We start from the raw sequence: 12,199 nt of genomic DNA, 5'->3' as shown, positions 1-12,199 counted from the left end.
TCACCTGGAACTAATCGCCCCTCACAATGGAGAGTCGTTAGGCTAATTTTTTGCCTGGCTCACAGGAGAAATGTTGTGGTTCACATGTAAGGAGGTGTGAATTGGGGTGAAACTTGGCAGGAATCAAACCCATTGCTGTGCTGTAATTTGTTGAAAGTTGAAACCTGAGCCCTTCTTCTTTGTTTAAAGTTGTTTTTCTCGGTTTATGTAAATGGCTTCCTTCACCCCTCTCTCAAACTACCTCTCTTCTCTGTCAAAAATGTAAACATTTTGGGCCTCAAAAGAGTGCCCTTTGTCCTTGACGTTGTTTAGTTTCTCCAATATTAAAGATTAGAACATTCCTCACTGCACTTAACTGCATACACCCCTCCGCTAATCTTAGGTTTGGGGGCTTTTTCATTAGGATGGACCAGCCTCTGTCTGAGCTTCCTGTTGTGTTCAGAGAAAATCCTACTGCGTTTTTCAGAGACTCCAGCAACATATGGGATGACAGTGTTTTTGTGCTTGTTCTTCTCCACGTTCTTTTCTCGGGCGTGACTTTCGTATTTCCTTGCTGATTTGACAAAAGCCCAGTTAGGGTATCCACAGGTTTGGAGAGCATCTTTGACATGTTTCTGTTCCTTGTTCTTTCCCTTCTGTCCCAGTGGGGACATGTTCAGCTTGATGGTATAAGGTTTTGATGACAGAAGGTTTGTGTTCCAGTGGGTGGTGAGAATCAAGACGTTATTTGTCTGTGTGAGTAGGTTTCCTATAGATTTCAATGTTGAGACTTGCATCTCATTCCATGCTCACCAAGCAGTGAAGAAAAGGTAGCTTGTTGGCATTGGCATCCTCTCTGGTAAATTTGATGTTGTTGTCCACTAAGTTGATGTGTCTGGTGAAAGCTTCTACTTCTTTTTCCTGGATTATGACCTGAGTGTTGTCCACATATCAGAAACAGTGGCTTGGTGGTGTTCCTCTTAAAGAGTCTAGGGCTCTGTTTTCCATTTCTTCCATGTACAGATTGGCCACAATAGGTGACACTGGAGGTCCCATAGCACAACTGTTCTGTCTATAATAGTGATCACTGAATTTGAAGTAGGTTGTGGAAAGCCAAAGGTCCAGTAGGGTAGAGATCTGGTCCGGAGTGAAATTAGTCCTGTTGTTCAGGCTATCATCTTGTTGAAGACGTTTCCTGACTGTTCCTACTGCCTCTGATGTAGATATTCAAGTGAAAAGTGAAAGGACATAAAAAGATACAAGAGTTTCTCCTGGCGCTATCTCTAGATGTTTGACTTTGTTTGCAAAATCTGTGGAGTTCTCTAAGTGATGTGAAGTGTTTCTCACCAGAGGGGCTAAGATACCAGCGAGATGTTTAACAACGTTGTAAGTCACTGAATTGATGCTGCTGACAATGGGTCTGAGTGGTATTCCGTCCTTGTGGATTTTGGGATGTGCATATAAGCATGGAATGGCTTCTCCTGGACATATGGTTGATGACCTGGTCTTTTACAAGTTGTTGGAGGTAGTCTGTGATCTTCTTTTTGTAAGTGCTGGTTGGATCTCTTTTCAAGGTCTCATATGTGGTAGTGTCACTCAGTGGTGTAAAGATTTTGCCCTGGTAATCAGAAATGTTGAGAACAACGGTGCATCTTCCTTTTTCAGCTGGTAAGATGGTGATACTTTGGTCCTGTCTAAAATATGGTATCTCTTTCCTTTCCTGTGGATGTATCTCAAGCACTGCTGAGTCCTATTCCACTCTGGGCTGATGAAGACATTTCAGCTGGACAATCTTAAACAGATTGAATTAAGGCCTGTGGCTCCCTTAAAAAGCATAATTAGAAAGAGTCATAACATATAGCATTTGTTTCCAGATAATTAGAAGTAATGGTTACAGAAGAGCGTAGAGGAGGGGTAAACATTTTTTTAAAAAAATAGGAATAAATTTCAGAGGCTGACCATAGATACAGTATACTAGATTGAACTGGCAAATGGAAGTATTAGTGAGGCTGAAAGGAAGCAGGAAATCTAGCAAGGCTGGAATAAAAGTGGCATATTGCTGCTTTCTTGGTCTGTAAGCTTGAAAGACAAGAAATAACATGCACACAACATTTTAATTACCATATATTAACTTTATGAATAATATGTGACTGTTAGACTAACCCTCTTGCAATATAAGGTTTAACAAAAGTCCCTTGTATTTTTTTATACTTTGTCTTACTGTTGTAGTCACAAAATCAAGTTAAATCAGGTAGAAAGTTAAAACCAATATTTCTACATATACTTCATGACACATGCAAATCATGTGTCATGATAGTATATACATCATCACATTGTGACAACATGTAAAGCTCTCAAAGCATAGTTATTTTTCACACTATGTCCGAGTAAAATAGGTTCAATCTATTAGTCATTTTCAATAAATTATAATATCAATTAAAGGTTCATTAATTTCTGTAACTCATTTCATTAAGTGCAATATATATTTATAGATTAATAACACACCAGTTGATGTTTTCAAACCTTTATCTCTGTTAAATATGATGATGGTTGTATGTTTCAGGTCGCTGACCATTTAGAAGACAAATTTGTGAGTAATCTAAAACTCCCTGGCTGATGTCTTGCAATGTTAGTTCAGTATTTCCACATGTTTCCTTTCCTGAGATGTAATCTATTTTGTGAGGTACACAAGTCCCTCCAGTAACAAAACACCCACACAATGTGCTGTTTTCAGCCCACAGTTCATCTAAAGCTAACAATGGGCATTATAGTCAAACACTTCAACTTTAGTGTCATTAGGAGGTGTATTCAAAAATCAAGGTTGAAAGCATTTGTAAATTTTTATCTGGTATCTATTGTTGCTTTTGGAGTAATGGGTACTTCCTCTCTAAGTTGTCCTTTAGCCCTCATCAGTACAACACTTTTTTTCTTTGTTGGTAATGACCTTGTCTTATCACCTTCAGCTAGCATGTTCACAAGGTCTTGTGTTTTGGGGTTTCCGCACACGTTTTGAATCAAAACACATTTATCACTGGGACACAAAATCCATCTCCTTCCCAAACAGCATTATGGCTTGACATTTCCACAGCGTTTGTTCTTGCATTCAAAGCATTTTGAAATTATACCAATGATGAACCTGACTTGTGTAGGTTCACTGTTCTCTCCTTGATATCTCAGCAGACCTCTTTGAACTTGTCCCAAGGTCTCATACAAGGAATCAGTAGTGTCTGCTTCCCCCACCAGGTATAGTTTAGTAAGATCATAACAGTCAACATTTTGATGGTGGTGTTGAAAAGAAAAATCAGATAAGACTAAAGTTAAAGCAGCACTTTGTAACTTTTAGCCTCTACGGTATGAGACCTGTAACTTCCAGGTTTAGCACCCCTGAAGGTCACTGGCAACACTGCACTGTTGAAAAAACAGTCTCTCTCCGTGTTTTGAAATCTGATAGCAGACCACTTTGGACCCAAAAATATGTCTGATCAGGAAAGTGTCATTTCTGTTTTGGTTTGTTTCTGCCGTAATCTAGAATGAGTCGTGTGACCTAAAGTGGCGCTCTAGCCTTTCAGCGATGGATCCGTCCCACTCAAGTTACATAGGGGAGTTTTTGAGTTTTTCACAGCTGAATGCTGCGTATTGACCTGAAAAGTCATTTAATATATCTCAAATTAAGCTAAAACTTGGGTCAAAACTTACACGGTGCTGATTTAAGTTGTATAAGTAAAATCCCAAGCAATTGATAGAAAATTAAGTATTTTTCTACAATACACAAAACATTTTTGTCAAAAAGATGATCATAGATCAACACAAAATATTAATGCAAAGGTTTGAGAATGTAAGACTTGCGATCAGGACATATGAAATGTTTGGTGAATGTGAACTGGAGGAAAAATATATCCATAAGCAACAGGGGGAGAAAGAAGCTTGGAGTATTGGGTTAATGGGGATGGTACTGACCAGGACAAACGGCAATGTTGCAGGGTTTGGTTTGAATCTCTGGCTGTCCGCAAGGTTGGACCCCACCTCCATCCATGCACTTCCTGATGCGTGTTCTGAAGCCCCGCCCACAGGTCACAGAGCACAGACTCCACGATGACCACTCTTCCCACTGCCCATGCACTGCGAATACCCACAAACATGGCGTACAAACACAGAAATGGGGATGAGGAACAAGGAAGGCAGGAAACAAGGGGTAAAAAGGATGGAGCATTCCGGGGCAGGCAAACAGGTTAGAGAATGGGAGAAACAAGAGATTTCATGAGCATGAGCACATTCCTTAAAATATCAGATGGAAGTGGCTTTCTCACCTCCAGGTTACAGTCAAATTACAAAATAAAAAGTATGAGGGTGTATTCCAGGTCATTACATAAAAAATGAAGGTTGGGAATGGGCAATGCTATTAGAAGTCATGCAGGGATGCAGCTCTATTAGAATTCAAGGAAATCAGTGGGACATTTTCCTTTAATGTTATAAGAACCTACAGTCTCATCAGTATTAAAATGCACCCCAAAAATTTTAACTTTACCATCCTCATTGTTTCTTTTTTTGGCTCTTCATATTTTAGCAACAACTCAAGTCGACATGAGCAGAATAAATGAGCACTAGAGCTACACAAAACTCAAGATAAGCAATATTTGAAGCTGTCTGTGTGACAGGTTTTGGAGGAATTATCTTCTCGAACCACATTGCTGCTGTGTGCCAGATTTTGGCATACAAGAAAACACAAGTAGACACATACACCCTTATATGCAACATTATTATAATACTAAGTAAAGTGCTATGCAGAAGTATTGACAACCATTGAACTTTTTGTATTTAGTCGTGCTACAACCACAAAACATCAATGCATTTTACTGGGACTTTATGTGATAGACCAGCACAAAGTAGTGCGTAGTTTGGACGTGGAAGGCAAGGCAAGGCAAATTCATTTGTATAGCACAATTCAGTACAGAGACAATGCAAAATGCTTTACATGATTAAAATATAGGAAAATAAAACAGAATTAAAGCAAGTATGAATAAAACATAGAAACAAAATAGAACATTAAAATCAGTTGGACTAAAAAAGTTGAACTAGTAATGTTTCAATAGAACAGTTTAACTAGAGCAGTCAAAGGCAATCCTAAACAAATGTGTTTTTAATCTTGATTTAAAGGAACTCAGGCTTTCTGCACTTTTACAGTTTTCTGGAAGTTTGTTCCAGATCAGTGAAGCATATGAACTAAATGCTGCTTCTCCGTGTTTAGTTCTTGTTCTAGGTATGCAGAGTAGGCTGGAGCCAGAAGACCTGAGTGGTCTTGAGGGTTGATACACTCATAACAAGTCTGTGACGTATTTAGGTGCTAAACCATTCAGGGATTTATAGACTAACAGGAGTATTTTAAAGTCTGAGATACAGGGAGCCAGTGTAAGGACTTTAGAACTGGGGTTATGTGAACTACTTTCTTAGTCTTAGTGAGGACGCGGGCAGCAGCGTTCTGGATCAGCTGCAGCTGTCTGATCCACTTTTTAGGCAGACCTGTGAAAACACTGTTGCAGTAATCAATTTGACTAAAAATAAACGCATGGATTAGTTTTTCCAGATCCTGCTGAGACATTAGTCCTTTAATCCTTGAAATGTTCTTCAGGTGATAGAAAGCTGTCCTTGTAATTGTCTTTAGATGCTTTTGGAGGTTCAGGTCTGAATCCATCACTACTCCCAGATTTCGGGCCTGATTAGTGGTTCCTAACTGAAGCAGCTGAAGCTGTGTGCTAACGTTTAATCTCCCCTCTATTGGTCCAAAGATTATTACTTCAGTTTTGTTTTTATTCAATTGAAGAAAATTTTGGCACATCCAGGCATTGATTTCTTCTAGGCATTTACCCAGTGCTTGAACTGGTTCATAGTCACCTGGTGACATAATGATGTAAAGCTGAGTGTCGTCTGCATAGTTATGGTAGCTGATGTTGTTGTTGTTTTTTTGGTGCTGTGGAAGGAAAATTTTAAATGGTTTTCAAGTATAAATGGTTTGTACCCACCAACTTTTAACATCTACAGACTACAAAGTTTTTGCACATTCGTCTTTGCAAACTAGTTCAAACTTTCTCATAATGGATGGAAAGCATCTGTCAACAGCAGTTTTCAATTACCACTACAGAGTATCAGATTTAATTAGGTCTGAACGTTGGCTGTACCATTGTCCTGCTGGTAGGGGAAAATCTCACTCCCAGTCCCGTCTGTTGCAGCCTCAGACAGGTTGTCCTCCATATATTCATATTATATTTAGCTCCATCCACCCTACCATAAACTCCAATCAGACTCCCCATTGCTGCTGAGGAAAGGCTTTCCTATAACATCTTTGGGGATGGCATCTTTAGGGTGATGTGCAGTGGGGGAGTAAATAGTTTTGCATAGGATTTCATACATTTTGTGTTTGACAGACCAGAGCTGTTGAGAATAAATGACCACACTAAACAAGGAAAAACAAATAAAAAAACGTTAAATTATTCTGTATCAAGGGCAAAACAAGGAGGGTATTTAAAATAGAGTTAAAATGACAAATGCAAAGAAACATAAAACAATGTGCCTCAAAGTTTGAACCATTGAGGCGTCTAAAAACTAAGGCCATGAAAAAGGATTAGAACATTCTGAAATATTCAGAGATAAACCTAAGGAAAAAGCCCTCAGATGAGAGGAAGTCCAGGAAAGAGGGAAGAGAATTTTTGAAGAGATGCTGAAGAGAGAGAGAGAGAAAAAGCAAAATAAAGCAGGATGTCGGAATGAAAAGGGGCAAAGGGGTGGTGGTGGTGGTCGGAGGGGGGGGGGGGGGGGGTGCAGGAGCAAGCAAAAGAAACTTAGAGACAGGAGGATGAAGATTGCAGCTTCTATGTTGAGCAAAGCTAAATAAATTATTGCAATAAATAATTAAAGACACTCTGTGAAGGAACGCTCTGAGGACCAGCAGTAGAAAGCGGATAGAGAGAGGGAAGATAGTGGGATTCAAGAGTGTGAAGATATGTAGAGCTAGCAAATAGTGAGATGTCCTTAAATTTGGAAAAAACATGTTATCAGTGTATGTGGAGCTTTATCAAAAGACTTAATGCTGTAAAAGTTGTAGATGACTTTGGAGCATTTGAGTTTTCCTTACTTACAGATTTATTGGAACATATTTTTATCTAATTTTACTTTGGGACCTTCTTGAACTACAGCTGTCTGTACCAGCATATTTTTGTATGTATAATAGGATTTCTTTGTGCTTCTTTTGCAACATCTGTTATAAGCTTTAAACATTCAAACGTATTCAAACATTTATGTAAAATCAGATTTAGCCTGATTGTGCAGTGCCATTATAAAAACATTTGACCCTTGCTGTATTCCTGTTTTTTGCCTTTTTTCCACACTTAAATAATTCAGACACTCAAGACGAATACTGGTAGAATTTCACCTGCTCCACTCCAGTAAAATACTGCCAGACCTCTCAAATCAAGAAACAGAACCTTTCCAACAACATGAAGTAGGTTTGATTATCTCAAAAAGCAACATATCATGCCAAGATCTAAACTCAAGAAACGGCTGCATTGACATCTATCAGTCAGGAAAAGGTTACAAAACAGGTCTCTTTTGTAAATAAGATTTTGGACCTTAATGATACTACCATTTACAAATAAAGGTTAGATAAAATAAAATTTGAATAAATAAATAAATAAAACAACAAAAATATCAAACAGGCTTAAATCGGAGTCAATTTCATCCAGGAGTCTTTGTCAATATTTGACAAATATAGGATAGGTATTGAAACTTATTTCCATATTCTCCTAAAACCTCTTTTATGTCTTCAATGTTACTAAAATCGATACCAATTATATTAGCCGCAGACCAATACTTGTCTTTGGCCAGGGGGTTAAGGACCACTAACCATGTTTCGATCCAATTCTCATTCAAATTTTGAGCAAATGTTTAATATGTTGCAAAAAAAGTGAATCAGATGTGTTTATATCTACTGGATTGTAGCAAATTAACCAGGCAATGCAACGCATATTGTTATCATACGTTAAAGTTACGCTGTAAAAAAACAGGAAGTAGAGATTGCAACCTAGCACAGATCAATAATGAAGCAAGTTTTTTTTATTAAAGTATATCTGATTCTGATTTTAATAAATGTGTTGTTATTTTTTCCTCTATGGATGAGACCAAGAAATGTTTAAGTCTCGTCTTTGGCACACACGTACCTGTTGTTTCTTCCAGCCATGTTTTCCAGCATTATGAGAACACTCAGGTAGACGCCAGGAGCCGAAACAGCTGATCAGTCATGTGAGGTAAACGTCAGAACTTATCCAACAAACGTGCTTCCATCTCCTCTTTCGCACATTTACGCTTTTTCAAAAAAAGTCAAAAACCACCTCAAGCGAGAGTGAAACCCTTTTTGCAAAATTCAATGAGTTAATTTTAATTTTGGCATTTCCATCAACCTTTTCTAATGCGATATTTCAAAAATGTGCATTAAAAAAGGTTGATGGAAAAACAGCTACTGTCTTAAAGCACTTACTGTATTGCCGTCCCCGCCTTGTGAATCTTCTTCTCTTTTCTCCAAAGTCCTCTCTAGGCGATTGTTTTCTCTGTTGCCAATGCACCTTTTTCAACTTCACGCTTTTCCTTCCAATCAACTTTCTAAAAAAGTCATTAAATACAGTATTGTGTGAACAGCCTTTTTTCTTTAGCAGGGACTAAAAGTGGCTTATTAGTGGCTAACACTCTTTAAGGAAGGTGTTGGTGACTGTCTAAAACTGTTGAGTAATTACTCTTCCATCGTGATTGTTTTGGCCAGCATTTCTGTACAAAAGATCTTTGGACTAATGTAATATTCAATTTTTTTGCGAAAAAGGCTTTTCCATTTTCATTAACTATAAGCTTTAATGATCAAAATTACCAGAAATAAAGACTTGAAAAACATCCGCCTTGATGGAATCCGTCAATTTAACAAGTTCCCCTTATTTATTTAGAATACTAACCTAAATAAATTTTTTGATGAGGTTGACATTTATTGAGGTACACTAGTATGTTACCACTCAGGTCAGTATCACAAGGACTTGTTGAAAAAAGGGCATGTTTATAGGAAAGAAAAGGAAATTCAGAAAGAGAACTACCAATCATAAGCCAATGTCAATAACACAATTCCCTATCCTCCCTTATAGAGTACAAGTGTTAAAATACCATCAGCCGTTCATTTTGCTTAGTTAGAAAAATGCCAGCATTATTTTTTTTCCTCCCTTAGCTTCCTTTGAGGTGAACATGCATTAATTAGCCATATGCATCATATCGCTGCAAAGGATTACTACAATGGCTAGAATATTCTTTTGCAGGGAAAATGGCAATATCATTCAAAGCCATTTCAAGGATATTTATTTTTTAAAGGAGTGACTGCGTCTGTCTGTATATATGTTTGTCTGCTATCATGAATCTGTAATGAGTTCACTGTTGCATTCTTGGCTGCACCCTTGGCCCATTGCTGAAATGATTACTAGAACTGTGGCGTTACACCATTTAACTGCGCACTGACCCAAACGGACTGTAGTCATGATACGCTATTGGTGCCCCCAATGTTTTAAATGCCACTGGATCTATAGTAAATGAGCTGTAGCTTAATACAATGTGAGCTGAAGTACTACCCCACTTGTATGCTTTGGGCCATGCAAACCCTTTACTCAATCACGCACATACACACACACATACACACGCACACACTAAGCTAATTTGCCAAACCAATTACTGCCGACTCTCCTTTGTCAAGAGAGACTATTACTTAAAACTTATTATCAGCAACCCATTAATTTAGAAGTTTTTCCCCATGAAAAGCTGGGAGAAGAAAAATGTGTATTTTCCACTCCATTGGTTTTCTTTTTTTTGTCCATACTATTTTGCCTTGATGATTGTACACTTCTGCAGGCAATCACCACAACTTTCTCTCCTAATACATTTGATAGAATGATAGAAGAACCCCCCCCCCCCCCCCACACACACACACACACACACACACACACACACACACGTCCCAAGGACCTCAATAAAGGACTGGGATCACACGCTATCGCCCACGTTTTGATTAGTTTGCATCTGTATATTTTCAATGCATATATATTTCACTTTCTTGGGTGTATTGTTGCCAGTGTGGCACAAATAAACAAAGCTGGGAATTTGAACACTTTTTGAACAGTCGAAAAAGTCTAATGCAAGTTCACTGAACCCTTTTGATATCATTCCAGCAATCCTAGCTACTAAGATTTGGTGCAATCCCATTCTGGCAGTCCCCTGAGAACCAATAAAACCTTCCAGAACCATGTCAGAAAACATCAGAGGAACGGAGGGCAAAATGAAATAATAAACGGAACATAACACAGCAACCAATATCCCATCAAAGGAGCAGCAGAGGATATTACTATTGACACGGAATGGAAAATGAGGTGCTTAGACATACAAATTGGCCTAGTACATTTGCATAAATACAAGATTGGCATATGCACTGACAAGGAAGTCAAATTTTCCTTTTGGCTTTTATGGGATGGGGGGGGGGGGCTGTATTAGAAAAACACACTCTCTCTCAAGTCCTATCCGAAATGTTTAAAATGTGCAAAGATATACAAAAAACCCAGACAAATACTTATATTAATAATGTTTCTCTTTAGTCTTCTGTTTTTATTCAGAGCCTTGCAATGAAACTTTGTTCAAACGTACATTGTGAATGTGAAGTTGAGTGACAGTAAAGCCTATCTATAAAGTGTAAAATGCAAAAAACAAAAATGGACAGCCAAAGTAAAACTTAATATTGGAAAAAAATAAAAAGAATATAAACTTCAGTCTTGTTGTTTTGGTAATCACATTACTGCAAGGAATCTGCAGCACACACTGAAAATAACAAAGCCATATGCCAGGCGAAAGATGTATCGGAAGGGGCACATACTGATATGTTTTGTCTCTTTTCAGGAAAATACATAAATGATGCCTTGCTTAATGTAACACCACAGTAAATTTGCTCACATGTTTTACATTTATTTAAATGGCAGTAGGAATCCCATAGCTTTGCTTTGAAATTATATATTTGTGTGTGTGTGTGTGTGTGTGTGCGTGTGTGTGTGTGTGTGTGTGTGTGTGTGTGTGTGTGTGTGTGTGTGTGTGTGTGTGTGTGTGTGTGTGTGTAGTTGCACAGCATACACTCTCAACACACAACAGGGAGGTTGAGGAAGTTCCTAAAAGTTCCTAGGAATAACACATCTCACACCAGTTGGTGAAAGCCCAACAAAGCTTTTTTTTTTTTTCCTCCTTAGGATGTTACAGCGCATTCTTTTCCCTCAGAAGCTGCTGATGTTTTACTACACTGTGTGGTTCTCCAGCCGACCTCAGGAGAACACAAAGAACCAGCAATGGGTGGTGGGGAGCAGTGGAATGTGCTATTGGATCACAGCTGCCCTCTCTGATGGACATTTACACCTGCAGACTCCAAAAGGAATCCTGTGCCATTGCAGCACACATTAAATTCACCCCAGACACTTTCTATTTTCTCCGCTGCCATCTAGCATAAGATTCAGGACTTAAAAAAAAACAACTCCAACAGACTGAAAAACAGTTTTCATCCCAGAAAGGTCAAACGTTGTGTGGATGTGATGATCACACTGCCAAACAAGAGCTCCTAACTGTTTTTCATTGTGTGAGACAATGTCAATAAATTCTATTCTATTCTATTTTAGGTGCCAGAAATCCCCAACTCTGACAGGCTAAGGCAAATGTTCCCAGAATTGTGTTAGATAAAAGCTGTTCAACCTATGAAGGCCTTTTCAAAGACAGAAGACTAAGTAGAGTCATTCCTTTGAAACCATAAGAGATTGTCAGAAGCTGGCTGGTTGTTTGACTTCCGAATTTGTCAGAAGCTGGCTGGTTGTTTGACTTCCGAAGTTCTCTTGGTGTGCGGATAAAATGTTCACGATTGTATTCAGACCAAGCCCTGCTGTGTTTAAATGACCACTTTAATGTATGAGGTGAATCATGCCAGGGTCTCCTGGCTTAATGTATGATTACCATCATACATTAAGCCAGGAGACCTCAATGTGCAGCCCGGGGGCCATTTGTGGCCCCTGGAATGAATTTGTTTGGCCCCTCTAACTGCAGTTCAAGAGCGAGTGGTCCCATCAGCACAGGTAGTTGAGGCAGATGGAGACTTTATATATTTAATTAGGGGCAAAATATTCTTATG

The 12,199-nt window shown here is 38.6% G+C and overlaps 1 protein-coding gene across 14 annotated transcripts in view; it reads right to left on the bottom strand.

Annotated features, from left to right (window-relative positions):
• The window catches only part of adgrb2 (adhesion G protein-coupled receptor B2), a 351,672-nt gene that overhangs the window by 156,639 nt on the left and 182,834 nt on the right, over positions 1 to 12,199 (bottom strand). For 12 of the 14 annotated variants that reach the window (XM_036144964.1, XM_036144962.1, XM_036144961.1 and 9 more), the window contains exon 5: positions 3,937 to 4,098. The exons of the other annotated variants lie outside the window; for them this stretch is intronic. In XM_036144964.1, the coding sequence (XP_036000857.1) occupies positions 3,937 to 4,098 (162 nt within the window). The remainder of the gene's footprint in view (positions 1 to 3,936; positions 4,099 to 12,199) is intronic. 14 annotated transcript variants of the gene reach the window in all.

The sequence above is a fragment of the Fundulus heteroclitus genome, chromosome 13, assembly GCF_011125445.2.
Source record: "Fundulus heteroclitus isolate FHET01 chromosome 13, MU-UCD_Fhet_4.1, whole genome shotgun sequence".
Taxonomy (NCBI): domain Eukaryota; kingdom Metazoa; phylum Chordata; class Actinopteri; order Cyprinodontiformes; family Fundulidae; genus Fundulus; species Fundulus heteroclitus.
Note: the sequence above shows the minus strand (reverse complement) of the source record. Positions and strands in the feature narration are given on the sequence as shown.